General features: G+C 35.4%; 2 protein-coding genes across 4 annotated transcripts in view; one reads left to right on the forward strand and one right to left on the reverse strand.

Moving 5' to 3' along the window:
* Window positions 1-8,125, forward strand: part of LOC123708769 (protein croquemort-like) — a 30,217-nt gene extending 22,092 nt beyond the window's left edge. The window contains exons 9-10 of the mRNA XM_045659644.1: window positions 4,859-5,006; window positions 5,611-8,125. Of these exons, the coding sequence (XP_045515600.1) occupies window positions 4,859-5,006; window positions 5,611-5,742 (280 nt within the window). The 3' untranslated portion in view covers window positions 5,743-8,125. The remainder of the gene's footprint in view (window positions 1-4,858; window positions 5,007-5,610) is intronic.
* A 1,031-nt stretch (window positions 8,126-9,156) lies between these two features.
* The window catches only part of LOC123708770 (protein croquemort-like), a 30,751-nt gene continuing 19,958 nt past the window's right edge, over window positions 9,157-19,949 (reverse strand). For all 3 annotated transcript variants that reach the window (XM_045659645.1, XM_045659646.1, XM_045659647.1), the window contains exons 6-11: window positions 19,386-19,594; window positions 16,793-16,901; window positions 15,926-16,086; window positions 15,322-15,426; window positions 11,472-11,619; window positions 9,157-10,783 (exon numbers count right to left, since the gene is read on the reverse strand). In XM_045659645.1, the coding sequence (XP_045515601.1) occupies window positions 10,658-10,783; window positions 11,472-11,619; window positions 15,322-15,426; window positions 15,926-16,086; window positions 16,793-16,901; window positions 19,386-19,594 (858 nt within the window). In that variant the 3' untranslated portion in view covers window positions 9,157-10,657. The remainder of the gene's footprint in view (window positions 10,784-11,471; window positions 11,620-15,321; window positions 15,427-15,925; window positions 16,087-16,792; window positions 16,902-19,385; window positions 19,595-19,949) is intronic.

Below are 19,949 nucleotides of genomic sequence, written 5' to 3' on the forward strand. Positions count from 1 at the left end.
TGCCGGCCTTTCAAGAATTGGTACGCTCTTTTCTTGAAGGACCCTAAGTCGAATTGGTTCGGAAATACTTCAGTGGCCAGCTGGTTCCACATAGTGGTGGTGCGCGGCAAAAACTGCCTTAGAAAACGCTCAGTTGTGGAACGACGGACGTCGAGGTGATACGGATGGTATTTTGTATTTTGCCTTGACGTCCGATAATAAAACTCAGCTGCGGGTATTAGACCGAACAACTCTTCTGAACACTCCCCATGGTAAATGCGGTAGAAGATGCAGAGGGACCCAACATCTCTACGCAACGCCAAGGGATCAAGCCGCACGGAAAGTGATTGGTCGTCGATGATTCGAACCGCTCTTCGTTGAATACGGTCAAGTGGAAGGAGCTGGTACTGGGGAGCTCCCGCCCAGAGGTGAGAACAGTATTCCATGTGGGGCCGAATTTGCGCTTTATAGAGTTGCAAGCGGTGGCCCGGAGTGAAGTACCGTCTCGCCTTGCTGAGCACACCAAGCTTTTTGGAGGCTAATTTAGCCTTCCCTTCCAAATGACCGCGAAACTGGACGTTATTCGATATGTCAACGCCCAATATTCCGATGTTAGCTGAGGCTTTAAGGAGAGTGCCTTCAAAGAGAGGAGTAGCGACAAAGGGAGTTTTTTTAGCGGAAAACGCGCATACTTGTGTCTTCTTGGGGTTAAATTGGACTAGATTTAGTCTACCCCAGTCCGAGACTCCACGTAAAAGAGTTTCGACTTCAGACACAAGTTTGTTCCGGCACTCATCAACAACAGCCCGAGAAATACCTGCCCGGCCCGTGTAAAAGGTATCCCCAGTGCTGTCGTCCGCATAGCAATGAAGGTTGCTAAGTTGCAACATATCATTAATATGCAGAATAAACAGGGTCGGGGATAGGACACAGCCTTGTGGGACACCAGCATTGATGGGTTTAAGGTCGGAGCATGCTCCGTCGATGACGACCTTAATGCTCCGATCAGCGAGAAAGCTGGAAATCCAGTTGCATAATTTCTCGGGGAGCCCATAGGCTGGAAGCTTCGAGAGCAGTGCTCTGTGCCACACCCGATCGAAGGCTTTCGCGATGTCCAAACTTACCGCCAGCGCCTCCCCCTTGGACTCAATTGCCTCTGCCCACCTATGTGTAAGGTATACAAGGAGGTCACCAGCTGAGCGACCACGACGAAAGCCGTACTGAGAATCGCTAATCAGCTGGCTGCCCTCTAGATACCTCAAGAGCTGGCCGTTAATAATGGTTTCCATTATTTTGGAGAACAAGGAGGTTATTGCGATTGGGCGATAGTTGGACGGATCAGAGCGATCGCCTTTTTTAGGGATCGGATGTATCAAAGCTGTCTTCCAGCACTTCGGAACAGTGTTGAGGGAGTACAGGTACCGGGAAAGGCGCGTTAGGACCGGAGCCAACTCAGGAGCACAAGTACGCAGCACAATTGGGGGGATGCCATCAGGCCCGCTCGACTTATGGATGTCCAGGGAAAATAAATGATTACGGATAGCACGTTGCCGGAATGTAACTTCAGGCATCGTAGTATCACACCGCAATAATGTCGGTGGTTCCTTCCCCTGATCATCCAAAGTTGAGTTCGACGCAAAGAGACAGCCTAGAAGATCGGCCTTCTCATTTGCAGTATGGGCCAGTGAGTCATCCTCCCTATGCAGTGGTGGAATAGAGGGCTGACAGAAATTCCCTTGGACAGCTTTGGCAAGAGACCAAAAGGCTCGAGTTCCCGAAGGAAGGTGGGCCAATTTCTCACCAAACCTGGCAATATGCTCTGACTTTGCCTTAGCGATTTCCCGTTTGAAGGACCTAGAGGCTGAATTGTATGCTTTTTTACGTTCGCCGATAGCCGCATCACAGGATGTCGCCCCTTCTGCCCAGGCTTTATAGCATTCACGCTTACGGCGCAAAGTCTCTTTGCACGAACGCCTAAACCAAGGCTGGGACTTGCCACCGACCGGCACCGCAGAGAATGGAATAAAAAGTTCCATGCCCTGCAGGACCACATCAGCGACAGAGTCAGCGACGGCATCCGGAGTACTCAACGAAAAGCAAATGGGCCCCCAAGGGTAGGACGCAAAAAAAGACCGCATCCCGTCCCAATCTGCTGACTTATAGTGCCACACACGGCGACAGCCCGCAAAGCTAGGCCGTAAAGGGCGCGTGAGCGGCACAATGCTCCGTACCACACAATGATCTGATGAACCCAATGGCGGGTCAACAGAGACTTGGTAGGTCTCCGGATGTGAAGTCAGCAGAAGGTCCAACAAAGAAGGTTTATGACCATCCACATCTGGTATTCGCGTAATCGCAGGGACCATTTGCGTCAAGTCGTAGGCTAAAGCAAGTCGTGAAAGGATCTTCCCGCGTGATCGGTGGTTTCAGAGCCGAGCCAATCGGCATGGTGGGCGTTAAAATCGCCAAGTATCACGATTTCAGCGGTAGGAATCCTTTCGAGCAGGGAATCTGTAGCCATTTGGATGTGTTCAATGAGTCGGTCAGTTTTGATATTTCCGCTATGGGACCTATACAGGCATGCGTAGAATCGCGGATGCTCATCGCAGTCTACGCGCAGCCAGAGGTTAGATAGGTCCCTTCCTTCAAGCGTCCCGAGGCGACGAGAACAGATATCCTCTCTGACGTACGCGCAAACTCCAGCCCGCGGCACAAATTAATATTCCAATTTGTATCCCGGGTAGGAGAGGTAAGAAATATCAGCCGGGGAGGAAATCTGAGTCTCGGTAAGAAAGAGCAAGGCCGGCTTCGCAGTCTCTAAATGATAGTGGACAGCGTGGATGTTGGAGTTGAGCCCCCTAATATTTGTGAAATCCACGGTGAGTGTGGATGGGGGTGCCTTTGTTGGATTGCTCCGTTTGCCCCGAGACCGATATTTTTTTTTTAAAGAGCGCAGAATTGCCCCCCCCCCCCCAGAATACGAAGGGCAGCCTGTGCGTCCACCACCGGGTGCTGAGTGTCCCGGTGGTGGACGCCCAGAGGGGGATTCTCCACCGCAAGCGCGTGTGGTACCCCCCTGGGGTAGATTCTGATTCTTCTGCACCTTCATATTTCTTGTAGAGGGGGGGGGGGATGGGCTCCGGGAATCTTTCTCACCGCACGAAACGCGAGTAAAAGAAGGCGAACCTTTTGTATCACTTTACGCCGGTTTTCTGAAAGACAGTGGTACTACCCCGGTCGTGCCTGCCCGTTTGGCTGAAGCCAGGAGGCAACAGCATGGCACTCCCGCTAGGAAGGGATTGACTGATTGCGCTGGTGAAATAACCTCTGTCACAGGTTATTTCACCAGTGGGCGATGGGGTCGTCACGTCCCGACGCCAAGAAAATAGACGAGATATGTAGTTACATAAATCTGAGGCCAAGACTTGTAGGTTGTATCGCTACTGGTTATATTTTCTTGCAAAGCGCTGAAAACCTTATGAAAGAGCAGAGAAATGATAGGAAAAGAAATAATCTATGAAACTATTTAGAAATTCAAGCCAAAGACCCATAAAAGTTCATAGTCCTATACCATACGACATATTAATAATTGCATGTACAATTTCATTAAAAAGAGTTCACATGATATGAATATTTAAAGTTACTCTGTTATTGTTAACATTAATTTATTTATCATAAAATTGTTTAATTAATAGTCTTCATCAAAGAGGATCATTACGACAAAGAGTGCCGATTTGATAGTTCCAGTGTTTTTATAACTTATCAGAATTGTTTATAAATAATCATAATAAAAATGCATCGTTATCGATCACCTAAAGGTCACATCGTTATGATATTGCGTGCAATAAACTTGTCAGATTAATAACCAGGCAAAAAAATACCTATACAATTATGCTTTGATTTATAAATGTAGCGTAAAACAAAAGAGGAAACGGCGTTCGTGTCATTGTGATTGGTCGAATCGAGTTCTGTTAAATCGCATCAACTATGGTTTTTGGTATACTGTACAGAGGCGATGAGAAACTGTTGATAACCTATGTTATCAACAGGCAAAACACGGCCATTCACAAACGAGATGGACCAATCAAGTGAAAGAGTCATCGTCCTGAAAACTGTACATATAAATAAGAGAGGCTGAACAGAAACCGATGGGCAGATAATCCACTCCAGGTCGCTGAACACGACGCTCAGATATGAGCTACCGACTAAAGCGAAAGAGATTGGTCTGTTGCAATTAGATAATTAACAAAAACCTTCAATTATTTTTGAAATCATTGGAAAATGAGAAATTTTACCCGTTTATTGTAAAAGTATATGTAAATTCATTTGCTTTATTCTGTTATTAGATGTATGTGCAGTGTGTGTGTGTAGTGTGCAATATATTTTATAATAATTATCTTCCGCTTCTTTAAGAAGATTAAACTATTCTATGAAAATTAATTTCAACCCAAGCTACTACAAAGTTAATTTATAGAACGTGAACCACGTTATATATATGCACCAATCAAATATGTAAATAAAATAAAATAAAAATTTGGAAGTTATCTTAACATAATTTTATATCTTACCAAACCAAATTACCAAGTATAAAACTCTTCATGGTTATGACGGAGACTATTTCTACGTTTATTTAGTCATTATTCTTCGATTCTCAGATTTGTCGATTTTTTTCACAACGTTTATCATTTTAACCGAAAATGGTTATCTTTCCCAAATATCTCAGATAAGACTTTAAATGCGGAACTAGATATGGCATAGCCGAAAACTGAGTCAGATACTATCTATCATAAACTAACATTCATTTACGTAAGCAGTTACTAATAAAAAATATGCCTTACGTCAATTATTCTATATACATACTTCTTACTTAATTTTTTAGTTTAAACAACCAGCTTCCGGATCCCGACGTCTTGGTGCCAATGTTTTGGTTCCGTGAGGAAATTGTGGTGAATGAGAAATACGCTAACTTCGCTCGGACTGCATTAAGCATCAAATTTGTAACGCCTTATGGGTTTTATACACTGATTGTAAGTATTTCAACTATGTTGTACATTAGTACATAGTCAAGGCATATCAGGTGGGTTTCGAATATAGGTGATGCGACATCTACAATCTGCGCTTACAAATCACTACGAAACTGAAAACTATCGTATCACCTGAAACGCTAATTAAATTATTACGGCCGTTTAAGATTATAACTTATCTTACTCGACCTTACTTACTAGAGCCTGTCGGCAGCCCAGCCAGTATTTAGACGATAGAGGTTGAGGAACCTCCCTTCCTTAAGATTGGGAAACAGCGTGTATACTGGTTACTGTTACAGTAGTTTCATCATCAGACATTGAGGCAGTAATTCCACCCGTAACTTCGACGTCCGCCGTTCCACAACTGGTAGTTTGTAAGGCGGTTTCTGCCGCGCACCACCACTATGTGGAATCAGCTTCCTACTGAAGTATTTCCGAACCAATTTGACTTTGGATCCTTCATGAAAAGAGCGTACTAATTCTTAAAAGACCGGCTACGCGCACTCGCTAGCGCTCTGGTAGTGAGTATCATTCAACATCAGGTGAGCCACACGTTCTATAAAAAAAACATCCGTCCTCCACAGAAATTATTCTTTATTGTTTTCAGTTCATCGGCTGTGCAGTGTTGGCAGTGACATTTTGGCAATACAGAAAACAGTATATAAACAAGATTCAACATATTTCACATGAAGATACAATATTAACACAATCTTTTCTAAGGAAAATAGAAACTAGTTAGCATTTATTACAGACATCTCGTGCGAACACTGGTGGAGTGCTTTTTATGAATTTAATGGTGAATAAATGATCTTGGATAGTATTGTGTACACGTGTGGAATTTAAACCAAGCAATATTTAAATAAACTAGGGCATATACATTTGCTTTTGTTAAAAAGGTTTACATATTTGTCGGTTCTGGGGGGTTTTAATGTAAAACAAACGACACTAGACGAGAGGAGAGTCAAATGGACCTTGCGTGTCAACGTTCGAGATACTGTTGACCAATCACAATCGAACGGAGCGCACAATCGTTTCGTTTACATGTTCGTATACGATCTTGTATGCGTTTATTTTCACGGCTATATTATGTCTCATAATCCTTAGCTAATAGAATAGTAACAATAAATATTCAAAGAACTTAAGGGTCGTTCGAATAGTGTACGTTTTACATTGATTTAAACTTAATGTGTGACAAATTTATGCGTTCATTATGAGTAAAATTGCCATTGTATTTATATATACTTGACAAATGTATAAATATAGGTGAAATTAATGAAAATATAATTTGTGCTAAATGAGTGAGTTACTAACCGGCAATACGCCTTTCGTCCAGTGATGACCGATAATTATAGTAATAAGTTTAATTAGTGAATACAAAAAAATCCTCATGACAATAATTCGTATAAAATTACTTATAAGATAAGTAAAAACGGCATTTGTATGAAAGTGAATTTAAATTTCATACGACTTACAAGTCTTAAATACTTAAAACATGTGAAACGTTGTTTTCATTTTGTTTCGTTTTAAGCGTATTGAAATCGAGCGTTTTAGTTTAGTGTTTGAGATTAAAAGCCCGACAGGGCTGATGTATTTTATTATCATTAAAACCAATAACTTTTTAAGGCTTGAAATGATTGACGAAATGTGTAGTAAGTAACATTTCTGTGAAAATGATTTAGAAACTGTATCAAGATATAGGATAAGGTTTTACATGAAAATGGCCCTCGAATAGATTCGTTAGTTTAGTTTATAATTATAAATAAGCAGGGAATGCAAACTCGATCCTTAATTCGAGATATTGTGGGATAAAGAATTACAATCTCGCGAGATCTCGGTATTTTCGAGATTTCAGAATCCTAGATAGGAGTGATTTTGAAAATAACTTCTTGAGAAGCTAAGAGTAACAAGAGTGCTATGTACCTAACAGCTGGCACCAGTGGGAGTGAGCTATTATAAGCGTAGTGTAAAAACCTACCCCTTGCGACTATTACTTGCTAATCATTTAGATGATCATGTCGCAGAAACACGTAAAGTACGTTTAGCTGCTCTTAGTCTCTTCTTATTCGAAGAGTCGTGTTGGTTTTTGTAGTAAACGTAAAATACTCGCAATCATTAATAAAGGCAATTTATTTTAGTAAGTTTTAGTTTTCTGTTGTGGTGTCTCGCAAGGATTCGATCCCGCGATTACATTCCCTAGAAATTAGTCATGGAGCTTTTTTTGGCAATATTAATATTTTTAAAAACAGTGATGGCATGTCACAAAACATTTCAATAAGAATATTATCAGAAATTATAATTAAAAGTAATTAAACTTTTAATGCTTAAACTGTTAACAGGAGAGTTGCAGCTGGTAATCATTGACATAAATCCCTTAAATTTAAGCAATATTTAGAAGAAACACAATTAACAAAACATATGTTATGTCTTAACATGTCAAGAAATTATTATAAAGTCAAAAAAATATATTATGTTTTTGTGTTGATATTACAAAAATTTGAATGAAACAATCATTAAAACATTAACAATTTTATTTTAACCTTAATAAAACCAACTGATTTATAAATTTTAAACGATTTTCAAACTTAATAAAAAACTAGTGACAGCCCGTTCTATAGTTATACAAAATTTGTAAGCTAAGTGTATTCTAAGAAATGCGAAAAATAATTTATTGCCTTAAAATTGGAATAAGGAGCAAGTCTAAAAAAATTGATGAATCTGTGGCGGCCTATTTGACAATACATAACATTGATTGATTAAACTATGATCATTTGTATGTACAAGGCAAGATGCCTTCTTATTAGTAGTGTATGTAGAAAGTCGAAAACTAAATTTGTATGAAACTGCCGACATGAACTGTCATTTTCCAGCGCCACATTCTTGGTGGGCTGCTGAATTTGGTACTTCCGTCGCCATTATGAAATGTCACACTAACTTAGTTTATTTTCTGTTATTTCTTGGTGCGTACAATAAATAATTCTACTATCTACCAACATCTAATAAAAACGAAACTAAAATGTATTTATTTTTATTCCTTGCATTATTATTTACAATAGTAAAGTTTTACTTGTCGATCGTTATCTTAAAATATATTATATTAATAGTAGGTAACAAAACCTATCATATCAGTTTGTGTCACATTTATTTAAGCCTAGAACTGTATTTTCTAGAATGTTTTATTAAGACATTATTCAATAAATTGTTAAGTTAACCTGCATGACTTCAAATTATTCCCCTTATATTTGTTAATTTTTATTTACTGGCAATACTTTGACAGCGATGCTCTTACCGGCCAAGAAAGGTATGTGGCACTGTAAAAGGCTATTTGACAGTACAGTATGTCAGCTGTGAATTTAAATTCTAAAGCCCAAAAATAACTTTTTCTATAAGTTCATACATAAACTGAAAAGGGATTTAAAGTCTTCTCAAGTTGCCTATAAATTTTAATACTTTGTCAATATTATTGATATCTCATAAAAAAGGTTTAGTCTCAGTAAATAACAAGCGAATTTATGATTTAACACCTATCCAGTAAAATTGCTCTAAAAGGCTTGGCTAACGCTACTAAAAAAAGTGAAGGCAAAATTAGTCTTAATACATTGTACAGATAATGAGATCTTAATAAATTCTTGAGCAATAAACAAGAGAGTGGGAGAAAGTTACCTAGCGCGGGACGCGTCTGCGGGGAACGTCAACTTATTTACCAATCACGCGATCGATACGTGACTCCCGCCGCATCACTATCTAAAAATCACTTCTGCGCAGGCAAGGACATTTGTTCAAGATGTTTGCCGGTATCTATAGCTAGGGTTGCCGCCTTTTTTATATAAACCAAGTAAAAAAACAATCAATATTATATATTGTTTTCATATAGTATAGAGTACAGATTACCTAAAATAACATTCTATAAACTAATATAATACTTAATAAAAATAAAATATGGATGGCAAACCACATTGTATCTATAAGATGCACTCTATGCGTTTAAAGAATTGCTTTTTTCATAAATATACCCATACATGACGAATTATTCGCAAATCCAGATGGTGCAGCTTTATGGTCAAACATCACACCATGTAACTCCCCTCCCCTCTATAGTATCATGACGTGTAGCAATTTATTGTATGTTGTATGTTAAGCGAAAATAAGAAAAGCAAAGATTTGATTAGTTTATTTATAAAAATATATTAACACATTTATACTATGAACGTTATAATAACAAATGCTAAAACTACAAGGCACATGGAATGATTGACTCATTTAACAATAGTGGTAACATTATGTTAATTAGAATAACTCCGGAGCCGTGACCACTGGTAGGGTGTCTCGTTCTCTAATGAATTGTATTAACAGGTTCCCTGTCCAAGCATGAAAGTGGAAGTACTCCTCACGTCAAGTTGCGTTTTTATAAAAAAATACTGATCAATTTTGACATTGCTTCATGTCACCTCAATAAGAAAAAAGTTTTGCCGTATGTCCCAGCACTTTTTAGGTTCTCAGTGATATGGCCTATCAAGTACGCATATGCTTATATGGGCAATGTTAGTTCCGTAACTTTCCCCGTACGTCCACAACTCCAAAAGTGCGGAGCAGAGCTTGCAGAGCGGATCGTGCAGAGCTTTCCGTCTACAGACCTCACATGGTCTGTGGACAGTGAACCTGTTAAGGCGCATGCCTATAACTATGTGACAAGAATATGAATATCTCATTCTGCTAAATAATAAAAAATTTAATTATAGTAAACTGGAAATAACACTTGATCTATGATCGCTATTTTCTTCATCAAGAGATTTATTACTATACTTAATACATTTATTATCATCATCTCGCTATTCCTCTAAAAAAGTCAGTAAAATGAGCTGATGATAATGTCTCTATCACTCACTAAGGTAAAGACAGAGATGGCAACGTTGGTAGGTCCCAAATTAACATCGAGACTTAGAGAAGAAATTAAAGAAAAGTGAAATCATTATTCAATTATTTACGTCAGTATGTTATTAAGTTATATGATTCAACTAAATATATGGAAAATATATCGTAATTTAATACGTAAAATGTCAAGAAAAAAATACATCAAAAACACTTCTGCGTACTTCAACTTACGTTACAAACTATAAAAATACGTAAAAATAATAAATTTACGAAACTATGAAATATCCATACATTAGTAAAATCACAAATGAGCTGCAAATCCATTTATCCTTTTCAAATTCGTTTAAGTATTACCGATTTTAAATAAATACTGATAATACCAGTTGTTAGAGTGCCGGTGAATGAAACTTAAGTTAAATTGCCTTCTAACGGCCTTAATAACTCTTGTGTGAGTCACGTCAAAAATTTAATGGATTTAACATACACGTCTGTCATATGAAGACCTACCTGTCAATGTCAGTTTGGCATTTATTGTCAAATAAACTTATTATGCGAAATTCAATAAAAATAGGTCGTAATCTAACTCGATAATCAAAATTTTGTCTTACGACACTTTACAAATCTTGAAACCAGATTGAATTTTGATCCACGTTACAAACACGGTCCTTTTAAAAAAAACTTGATAGTAATCTTAATCATAATTGAATTCATTTTTTTTATTTAAACATTTTTTTTAATGTTAGTTTCAGCGTCACCCTCCTTCATCGCCATTTTTAAAGGGAATGCTACCGCTCCGTCACCGATACGTCTTCCTGTGACGCACCGGAAAGAATGGGCGTCGTTTCGGGCGTTCTAAGTAACTTTCGAAGTATTATCCAAATGCCTACAGATAATAATATCACACCAATACCCTGAAAAAAATATTAACGTAATATAAAAATTGTATGTGTAAGCTCTATATTCTTATAAATATATAAAGATTTATAAGAATTGGAGAAGATTGGGAGATAAATGTAAGAATGGATGAATGTTACAAGGAATACATGACCCTTAACGACGGCGACCAAAAACAGTTTTCTGAAATTAGTTAATTTTTATTTGTATAGAGTCCTACCTAGTCTCCCATATCCCATTGGCTCTTTGACCATAATTATTAAAAAAATATATCTTGCCTATAGAAGCGTTTTACCGTGTTAGATGTTATTAAAATATATCATTTACTATATTATCAGAAATAAATGTCAATTTAGTACGTAGATCTTTAATTTACTAATTGTTTATATTTTGTATAGTTAAACTCTAATCAGGTTACCTAAACGGCTGGACCGATTTTGATGAAATTTTCGTGTGTTCAAGTGGATGAATGGTTCAGAGTTAAAATTAGAAGAGATATTTTAAAGTTTTGGGTTCGCTAGTGTTTTAAATATTTTTTTTCTACGCGAAGATTTTTAAAATTATTTATTAAATTTATATGTAAATTGTATCTCGTAAAACTTTCCAAAAATTCCATACCAAAAATCAAATCAGGCAAATCTTCTCTACTCAATATACACCAACGAAGGTTAGTATTTTTAATAAAGAGCCAAAAGGTACACTCACCGTAAGTGCATAAAAGCCAACAGGAATATAATATCTCAGGTTCAGGGCAAACCGGGCGAGGCGCGCGTACTCCTCGTTCATCCTGACTTCTTGGCGGAACCAGAACATTGGCATCAGGGTGTCTGCGTCAGGCAGTTGATTGTTTATACTGGAAATAATGTATTCCTAAATATAGTCAAGACTTTTTGTTACGGTGAGTGCTTGATAGCTAATATATTGTGATCAAAGACAATAAATGAAAAATTATACAGGATCGTTATTTTAACCATCTTTGGGTTTCGATTCCGAAATAATTTAATTTGTTGAGATACATACACTTAACGACATAGGCCACCCTAAATATATATTTCATATAATATCGTTCTATCGAAGCGTTCAAGTATTACGACACGCAATTTTTGGAGATTCTTGACTCTTCCCCCCATGAAACGCACCGTAACGTTTCTGTATACAATAGTAAAACGTTTCGTGACCACCCCCAGTTACTCTTTATACCTCAAACTTACCATTATGTGGTTTAAAGTACTGGAAAGTGGAAAATAATATTATCAATAACGCGTAATTCAATCCCAGCCCCGCATCGTAACGTTCTACAAAAGGACGAAAAAAATGCCATGTAATGCCTAATTACCATTACTATTAATTTTCCACCTTTTATCATGATAACAATAATAACTATTATTTTTTATACATTTGTAATCATAATTTCTATAAATTTTTCCACCTTTTGTAATGATAATTACTATATTTTTTCCACCTTTTGTACAGATAATTATAATTAAATTATAATGATAATACTATACTTTTTTCTATCTTTTGTAATGATTACGATAACTATAATATTTTTTTCCACCTTTTGTACAGATAATTATAATTAAATTATAATAATAATACTATACGTTTTTTCTAGCTTTTAAAAAAATACTGATAATAATAATTACTAGGATGGTAGGCGCTGCTGTTAAAATCAGCTCCGTATTTATCGTAAAATTTAAAAAAATAATTGTGTCCTCCGACTCAGTAAAAAGAACAAAAAGTGGAAAATTATCAATAATTTATTAGCATACAATGTGAGCAAGCCTTTTAAAAAGTGACTCAGTGCTAAATTGTGAAAAAATTGCAATATCATAAAAGTGATTTATCAAATTTGATAATTTAACAATTAAAGTGTCGAACAATTATAGAATTGTGAGCTCTTCTAGAAAAATATATATATATAAAATTACTAGCTGTTCTCGCGAATTTCCTTTCTCCTTAATGTGGTTTTAGTTAGCCTTAATACCGTGACACGAAAGAATAATTTCACTGTATTATCGTCACTATAATTTGAATTTGATTTACACTTCGGTCTAAGTAACACGTGGTTGGCTATGCTAACACCAAAACTTAAAAAAGGAGAAATAATTGAATTTCACGGTATTTCGTTTACTACAAAATAAATTGCATGTATACTTTAGCCTCAATAACACGTGGAAATCATGATATTGAATTGTAGCTTATATGACACGTTTGTCGGTTAACCGTAGCAGTGCCATCAATTGATTACTTACTCAATCCAGTCGAAAAGTATCGACATATGTTAGAATCTTTTGGAGAGTCACAATTATCTGTTAAGATAATTGTGACTGTCAATTAATTATAGACAAATAATTTGCAATAAAATAAAATGGCGAATATAATTAAAGATCTAAGCTATCCTATCTCTTAAGTTGGACCAGACTGCTCACGGTGTGCCAATTTAATTTAAAATCGGTTAAGTAGTTTAAGAGTCCATCGCGGACAAACATCGTGACAGGAGATTTATATATATTAAGATAACCTACAGTAGAAGCCGTTTAAGACGATCACGCTTATAATAATACGCCACTTTACGCCAGTCTCTGCAACTTGAGACATATTTTCATACATTTCTTAACGCTTAATACGATTCGTCATCCTGCTTAAACGCCCGAACCCTGACGTCGTGTTGAAAGAAGAAGAACCCGAGCTACTGCAGGGTTTTCCTGGTTATTCTTCCATTGATGACAATGTGGCACCGTACGTAAATCAATCACAAAACGAGGCCCAAGTGATAATGATGAAGACGAAGATTAATCAACTCCGGTTTTGTCAAACACCCAGGCATCAGCTGTTTATGATTTAAGATACTATGTAGCTTCTTTAGATCAAAGCGAAGAAGCACTGCAAAAGTTTAATTATTTTGAAAATATTTTAATTGCTAATGCATTAAAATATTTCTGTCAAACCAAAATAAATGATTATTTTAAATATGTGATTATGATTACACTACGTATTTAATGTAATTTATAAATGTATAATTTATACCTATATATACCAAAATTAGAACATAATACATAATAATATGTTTCTCGCTTAAGATGCGTTTTTGGTAGGGTCCCTGAGGAATCGTCATAAACGGGTTTTACTGTATTTTGCTAAATGATATAAAAAGATACCAATAGCGTATAGACAAAAGCGCCATCTAGCATAGAGTCACTAGTACCATAAAACATATGTCAGTCGATCAATCTAGTATTTACAAATATGGAAGAAGTTATGAATGCACTAAAGAATATCCAAAAGAAACTCGACAAACAAAATGTTACGATCCTAAAAAACGGAGAAAGAGCTACCGAACATGTAACCCAAAATATAAACATCATTTTAGAGGAAACAATTTAAATAATAGATGATAAATATAATAATCTCTATTTTTCATATATTTCACTTTATTTCATTGAAAAACAAATAAGGAAGAAACATGTCGTCTTTTTTGGGTTACAAGAAACAGAAACATCATATGCAAATCTAGAAAAAATAATGATCAACTTTATAAAAGAATGCTTTTCTTTAGACCTGGAACATAGGGATATACAAGAAACAAGGAGAGTAGGAAAGAAGGGGACAGACCTAGACCGATAATAGTCACTTTTTCCACACTCTGTATAAAAATCAACATACTCAAAGTGAGTAGCTTATTGAAAAATACAGAGTTCTTTCTATATTACGGAAGATTATCCACAAAATGTACTTGAAAAAAGAAAAGAGTTACAAGAACAGGCACGAACTGAGAAAGTGAAAGGAAATGCGGTAATAATAAAATATGATAAACTAATAATACGCGACAAAAAGAACACAGAAGCCAAAAATAAAAGAATGCTTTCAACGTCTCCCGAAATCAACCATGACGACATTGCGGACCAGTAAGAAAAACAAGATTCAAAATACGGATACCCAGGATAAAAAAACGATCGATAGTCTAGTCTGTATGTCCTGAACCCCAAATAGCGCATCCGGAAAAAGGGACAAAAACATTGAGAAGTATTAGCAAATACGGAATCCCACTCATACGGATAACATAATGGAAATAATATCAAAAAATAATTCACATCTTCTAAGCCGGCTGGTCACCGAGGAAGATTATGACCAAAACCCTCCAAAGGTTCAAACAAAAACAAAAATACCTACCCCGACTAATAGTACCACTACTAAGACTAGAACATCAGGAAAACTACATTTTAACATACAATGTTAAAACACTCTCAACATACGATCGCTAAATTCAATAACTGGATTCAAGTAGCCCAATCTAGAGAGGACTGGCTCTTCGGAGGAGGCCTTCACCTACAGAGGAGTTCTTACAGAATGAAGAATAATAATTTAATAGTAAGGTTAAGGAAAACTAAACTTTAGAATACAAACTTAATTACTAACAAAACTAATAATTGTATGTAAGTAAACTAACTTAATCTAACTTCTTGTTTTAAAAGTATGAACTAAAAGGCTTTTTTAATTTTTTATTAATGATAGTTATTAATGTCATACTAACAATAGAATAGTGAACACTTACGTGATTCCTCCTATATGTCTGACAAGTAGATTTATCTGCAATTGAGCTGATACAGTCAACGGCATACCAGTGTACATTTCCAGGGCCAAGCGGAAGTTCATGTCCCTGGAATTTTTTTTTTTAATTTAAGACCTTCAAATTTTAACATTTATTATTTGTAGGTTATTCTGTTGTTCTGGATTCGATAACTTGATCATTCATTTCTGTAATTCACGTAGAAACAGGCAAAAAGCATGATAGACAAATGGTAAATGATCAAGGATGATTTCCATTTTGGCAGATTTTTTAAATTAAAAATTAGTATTTTTCCGTGAAGTTGTATTAGAATATATCCAATATTCTTATTGTACATATTTTATTCGTTTCTACTATTTTCTTTGTTTCCTTATGAATAAAAATATATTGAAAGAAAACAATTTTTTAACCAGATTAAAGCTATATGTATTATTATAAACGTATAATTATTTTACATATATTAAATTTGAATTGTTATTATTATTTAATTAATTAAAAATATATTGGTTATGTTAAAATAAGGGACGCTTAAAAACAATTAACGTAGATGCTTACGTACTAACGTACACACATTATCAAATGTTCTTACTCTGAGGGATTAAGTCCGCTAATCTTGCTTGGGTAATAGGAGTCCATACGGAGGAAGTGAGGTCGGGTGACAAAAGCTGGTGCTCCAAACCGGCACGAAGACACATTTAGGGCTCCCGGTGGAAGGCAGTTCTCATCTCGAACTTCGTCACAATAGCATGCCTGGAATAAACAACTTCCAAGATATATTTTGGATATATCAAAAAAATAATTAACGGTAACGTATCGCACGAGTATCGTGCAGTATTTCGTGTTTTCTAAAATTAGCGTAAAAACTCAGCTTTATAACATTAGTATCGATAAACATATATTATCGTGCATTCTCGTTCTCATCACGTTCTCTTCCCTAGGTCGTAGGTTCGATTCTCAGATGTGCGTCAATGTACTTTCTTTCTATATGAGCATTTAACATTCTCTCAAACGTTCAAGGAAAAACTCGTGAGGAAACCGGGTTGCTTAGACCCAAAAACTCGACGCGCTGTGTCAGGAGGCTGATCAATTACATGCCTATTAGATTGACAAATGAACGTGAAACAAATACAAATCTGACGACCAGACCTTACAATTATATACATTCACAAGCGATAGAAATGGAAATTTGTGCATCCATTTCCTAGAAATTCTTGATGATCCACAAAAATATTAAGTAATAGAATTATATAATACAATTTAATAGATACACAGTAAAACATAGTTAAAGAAGGCAACAATCATTGTAAATATAAATAATTTAAGTTCATATTTTAAATATCTAACACGATAAGAATGATAGTGTAAAGTACGAATATTTGATGTGAAATAATAAATTATTGACAATGTGAAACTAAAGGTTTCTATCATTCATTAATTCTTACAAATGTTCACTCACCATTCTCGGATACCTATATCCGTTGTCAAAGACCGAGTCATTCGCGATGTACATCATTCCCTCGATACCCAAAACCGATACAGTCTCATTCTTCGCGAGATTCATATAACTGAGAAAAAAAAACACAATCGATTAAATCGTACATAATACAACAAGTCAACAAGTATGTTTAGGAATCACCTATTAGTAAATGCCGTTTGTTCCTAATTCCAGGTAATGTGATATTTTTATTAGATACTAGCAATGTCTCACGGTTTCACTCGCGTAGATACCAATATCGTGGTAGTGGAAAGTCTAGCTAATCGGACTATAAATATATTTTTGTTGTCATAAAACTTTTATTTTTCTTAGTTTTTATAACTTCCTTTCAGATTATTAGATAATGATTTCACACAACACACACACTCACTTTCATTCATTATCTAATCAATATACAGAGTTTACTTTACAACGAATATATATCTTAAATTCGTAACAAAATTTACGTAGAATGTCCGACATTAGTCAATTTAAAAATACTCTGCAATTATTGAAAATTTTTATTTCAAGATGTTAATGAAAGAAAATTTTTAAATCAGTCCAGGAAATTTTAGCTTAATAATTATGAATTGTTAAAAATAAAACAAAACTTCAAAATGCAAAACTTTCTCGAATAATATTAGAGAAGAGCTTTATTTGTAGAACTTTAGTGTCGCAGAACTTTCATATACACAACGTTTGACGTAGTTTTGTTTTGTGGCAGCAAAATAATTTGTTATTCTGGAGTTACGAGTCGGAATATATTTATATATATAATATATTCTTTTTGTGTACGATACGTTCTATAATACTGTACATTTTTTTGTTCTATCATCAAAAGTTTCCACAGAACACGCGATGACACATTTTTTTTGGATATATTTTTCATCCTTGGCTTATGTTATTATATTTTTATTAGGGATTCCTATTTTATTTTAATGTTATATAGCCTATGTCAGTTAATGAAGATACAGCTTTCTAATGGCGAAAGAATTTCGATCTAGTAGTTTTTGTGTAAAAGCATTACAAACATATATACAAAAACACAAATGTTTCCTCTTTATAGTATAGATCATGGCAAAGTAACAATCTGTATTATGATAACATAAATCAAATTGTATACAGTAAAGAAAGCTAGCTGACCCTTCTAGAGTGAGATGCACACAGGTGGTCAATCACCCAATGGCCAGAAATGGAGTGGCCTTTCCCGGAGAATGCAGAATTTACTCTAATCTATGTTTTGCCGCGTTGGCTTTTAATTTGTCGTTAGCTAATATTCTGAATCGTCCAGATCCTTTTGCGTTTACATGTGTAGTGTGAGCCTCCTACAGCCCTTTTGTCTGGATTAATATTGCCGGGAAGTCTATGGCATCGTTTTGTTATCGCTGTTTACATATGCACAACGCCATCTTTTGTTGAATTAATAAACGAAATGACGAATTTAGATGACCGCCATTGATGTTTGAAAAATTCTTTGATTGACGAAAAAAGGCGTAAACCTAGATAATGCCAATAATCCGCGGTTTTAAGCCTTGATTTTTTTTATCAGCTGATTATTTGAAACTGTCATGATGACTATAGAATCACGGTTACTATCAGCCATTTAACAATCGTTAATTTATAGATAATTTTAGGAAATAAAATAAACCATTAGTGTTAATATTTGACGTTGTTAATTTATAAGCTGTGACATATAATGGCAATGACAGCTAACAGTAATGTCATTACTCCGACTTATATTAAAAGCTAGAATTTTATAAGTTAAATATTAGCTAACACAAACAAACTATAAAACTTAATTTATTATCTATTGTAGACAACGGGATGAGTGGCACTTCAATTTGATCTGGGCCATTTAAAAAGATAAGGAGAGTTATAAGAACGAATTCAACCACGATTTGAAACAATGCTAAGCTTAAACTTTTGACAAAGTATTCAAGGGTTACATATATGTACTAAGGTTAGAATTCCTTTTTTTAAATTTATTTTATATATTAATACTACGTAACATTATAATATAAAAAAAAATTAACATAATTAAATCAAACTGGCGGCCTTATCGCTTTCGATCGATTTCTTCCAGGCAACCACTGTGAGTAAAGAAAAAAAATGTATTAAACTACATAAGATAACAAAACTAAACAGGAACAAAAAAAACAAACTAAACTAAAAAGATGATACATTAAAAATAAAAAGACACATAAATAACGATAATTTAAGATAAGTCTCACGTCAGTTAGTAGTTAGTAAGAAAGTAATACGGGATACGATGTGGACAGGTAATGTTTGTACAGAAGAGATTTAAAGGAAGAAAGAGAAGAAGCTAAGCGAATAGGGACGGGAAGTAAATTCCATTCCATCGCCGTTTTTACCGTAATGTCAAACTGACATCGTTGGCTATATGGTTTTACGAAATAAATAAATAACCACATAAAATATAAAAAGCAATAACTCTATCAAAGCAAAAGCATGGACATACAATACTGGACACGACACACAATACGACAATTAACAATGATTTTGATTGTACAATCAAAACAAAAATAATATAAGAGGTCAAAGAAAATATCCTTACGTGCATATATCAGGAGCGAATATCGTAACTTCAGGTTGTCCCATCTCAGGAGCCCATAGTTCTCCAGTTGAGCCCCGGACTTCGCCACATTCGTCTCTATACATCGTTGTGTTAGAGTATTTCCACTTTTCAATATTCCCTAATTTACTAAAATCAGATGCACCCGTGTTCATTAACATTATGCCGTCGTACTCCCGGGAACCATTTCTCTGGAAAAAAATACCAATATTTTTATAGGCTTAAAAAATTGTTCACAATATAGTGTCTTCCCCTTAATAGAAACTGTAAGTAGTGCTATTAGACACTTTGTTATGTTAAATTTCCTTTTTAGTAAATTAGATTAGTTTTACATCAATATTTATTATTAGTTTTGAGTTAGGCTAGATCGTATTGTTAAATTGTGAATTTGTGACACAATTTTATAAAATATAGGCGATGGATGTGGCTCCGGAGTCCGGCAACGTGTATTTAACATTCGCTCGTACGATGAAGGAAGACGTGAGGAAACCGACATGCCTTAGACGCAAAAAGTCGAGAGCGTGTGTCAGGCATATAAGGCTGATT

This window comes from Pieris brassicae, chromosome 4 (assembly GCF_905147105.1).
Source record: "Pieris brassicae chromosome 4, ilPieBrab1.1, whole genome shotgun sequence".
Taxonomy (NCBI): Eukaryota; Metazoa; Arthropoda; class Insecta; order Lepidoptera; family Pieridae; genus Pieris; species Pieris brassicae.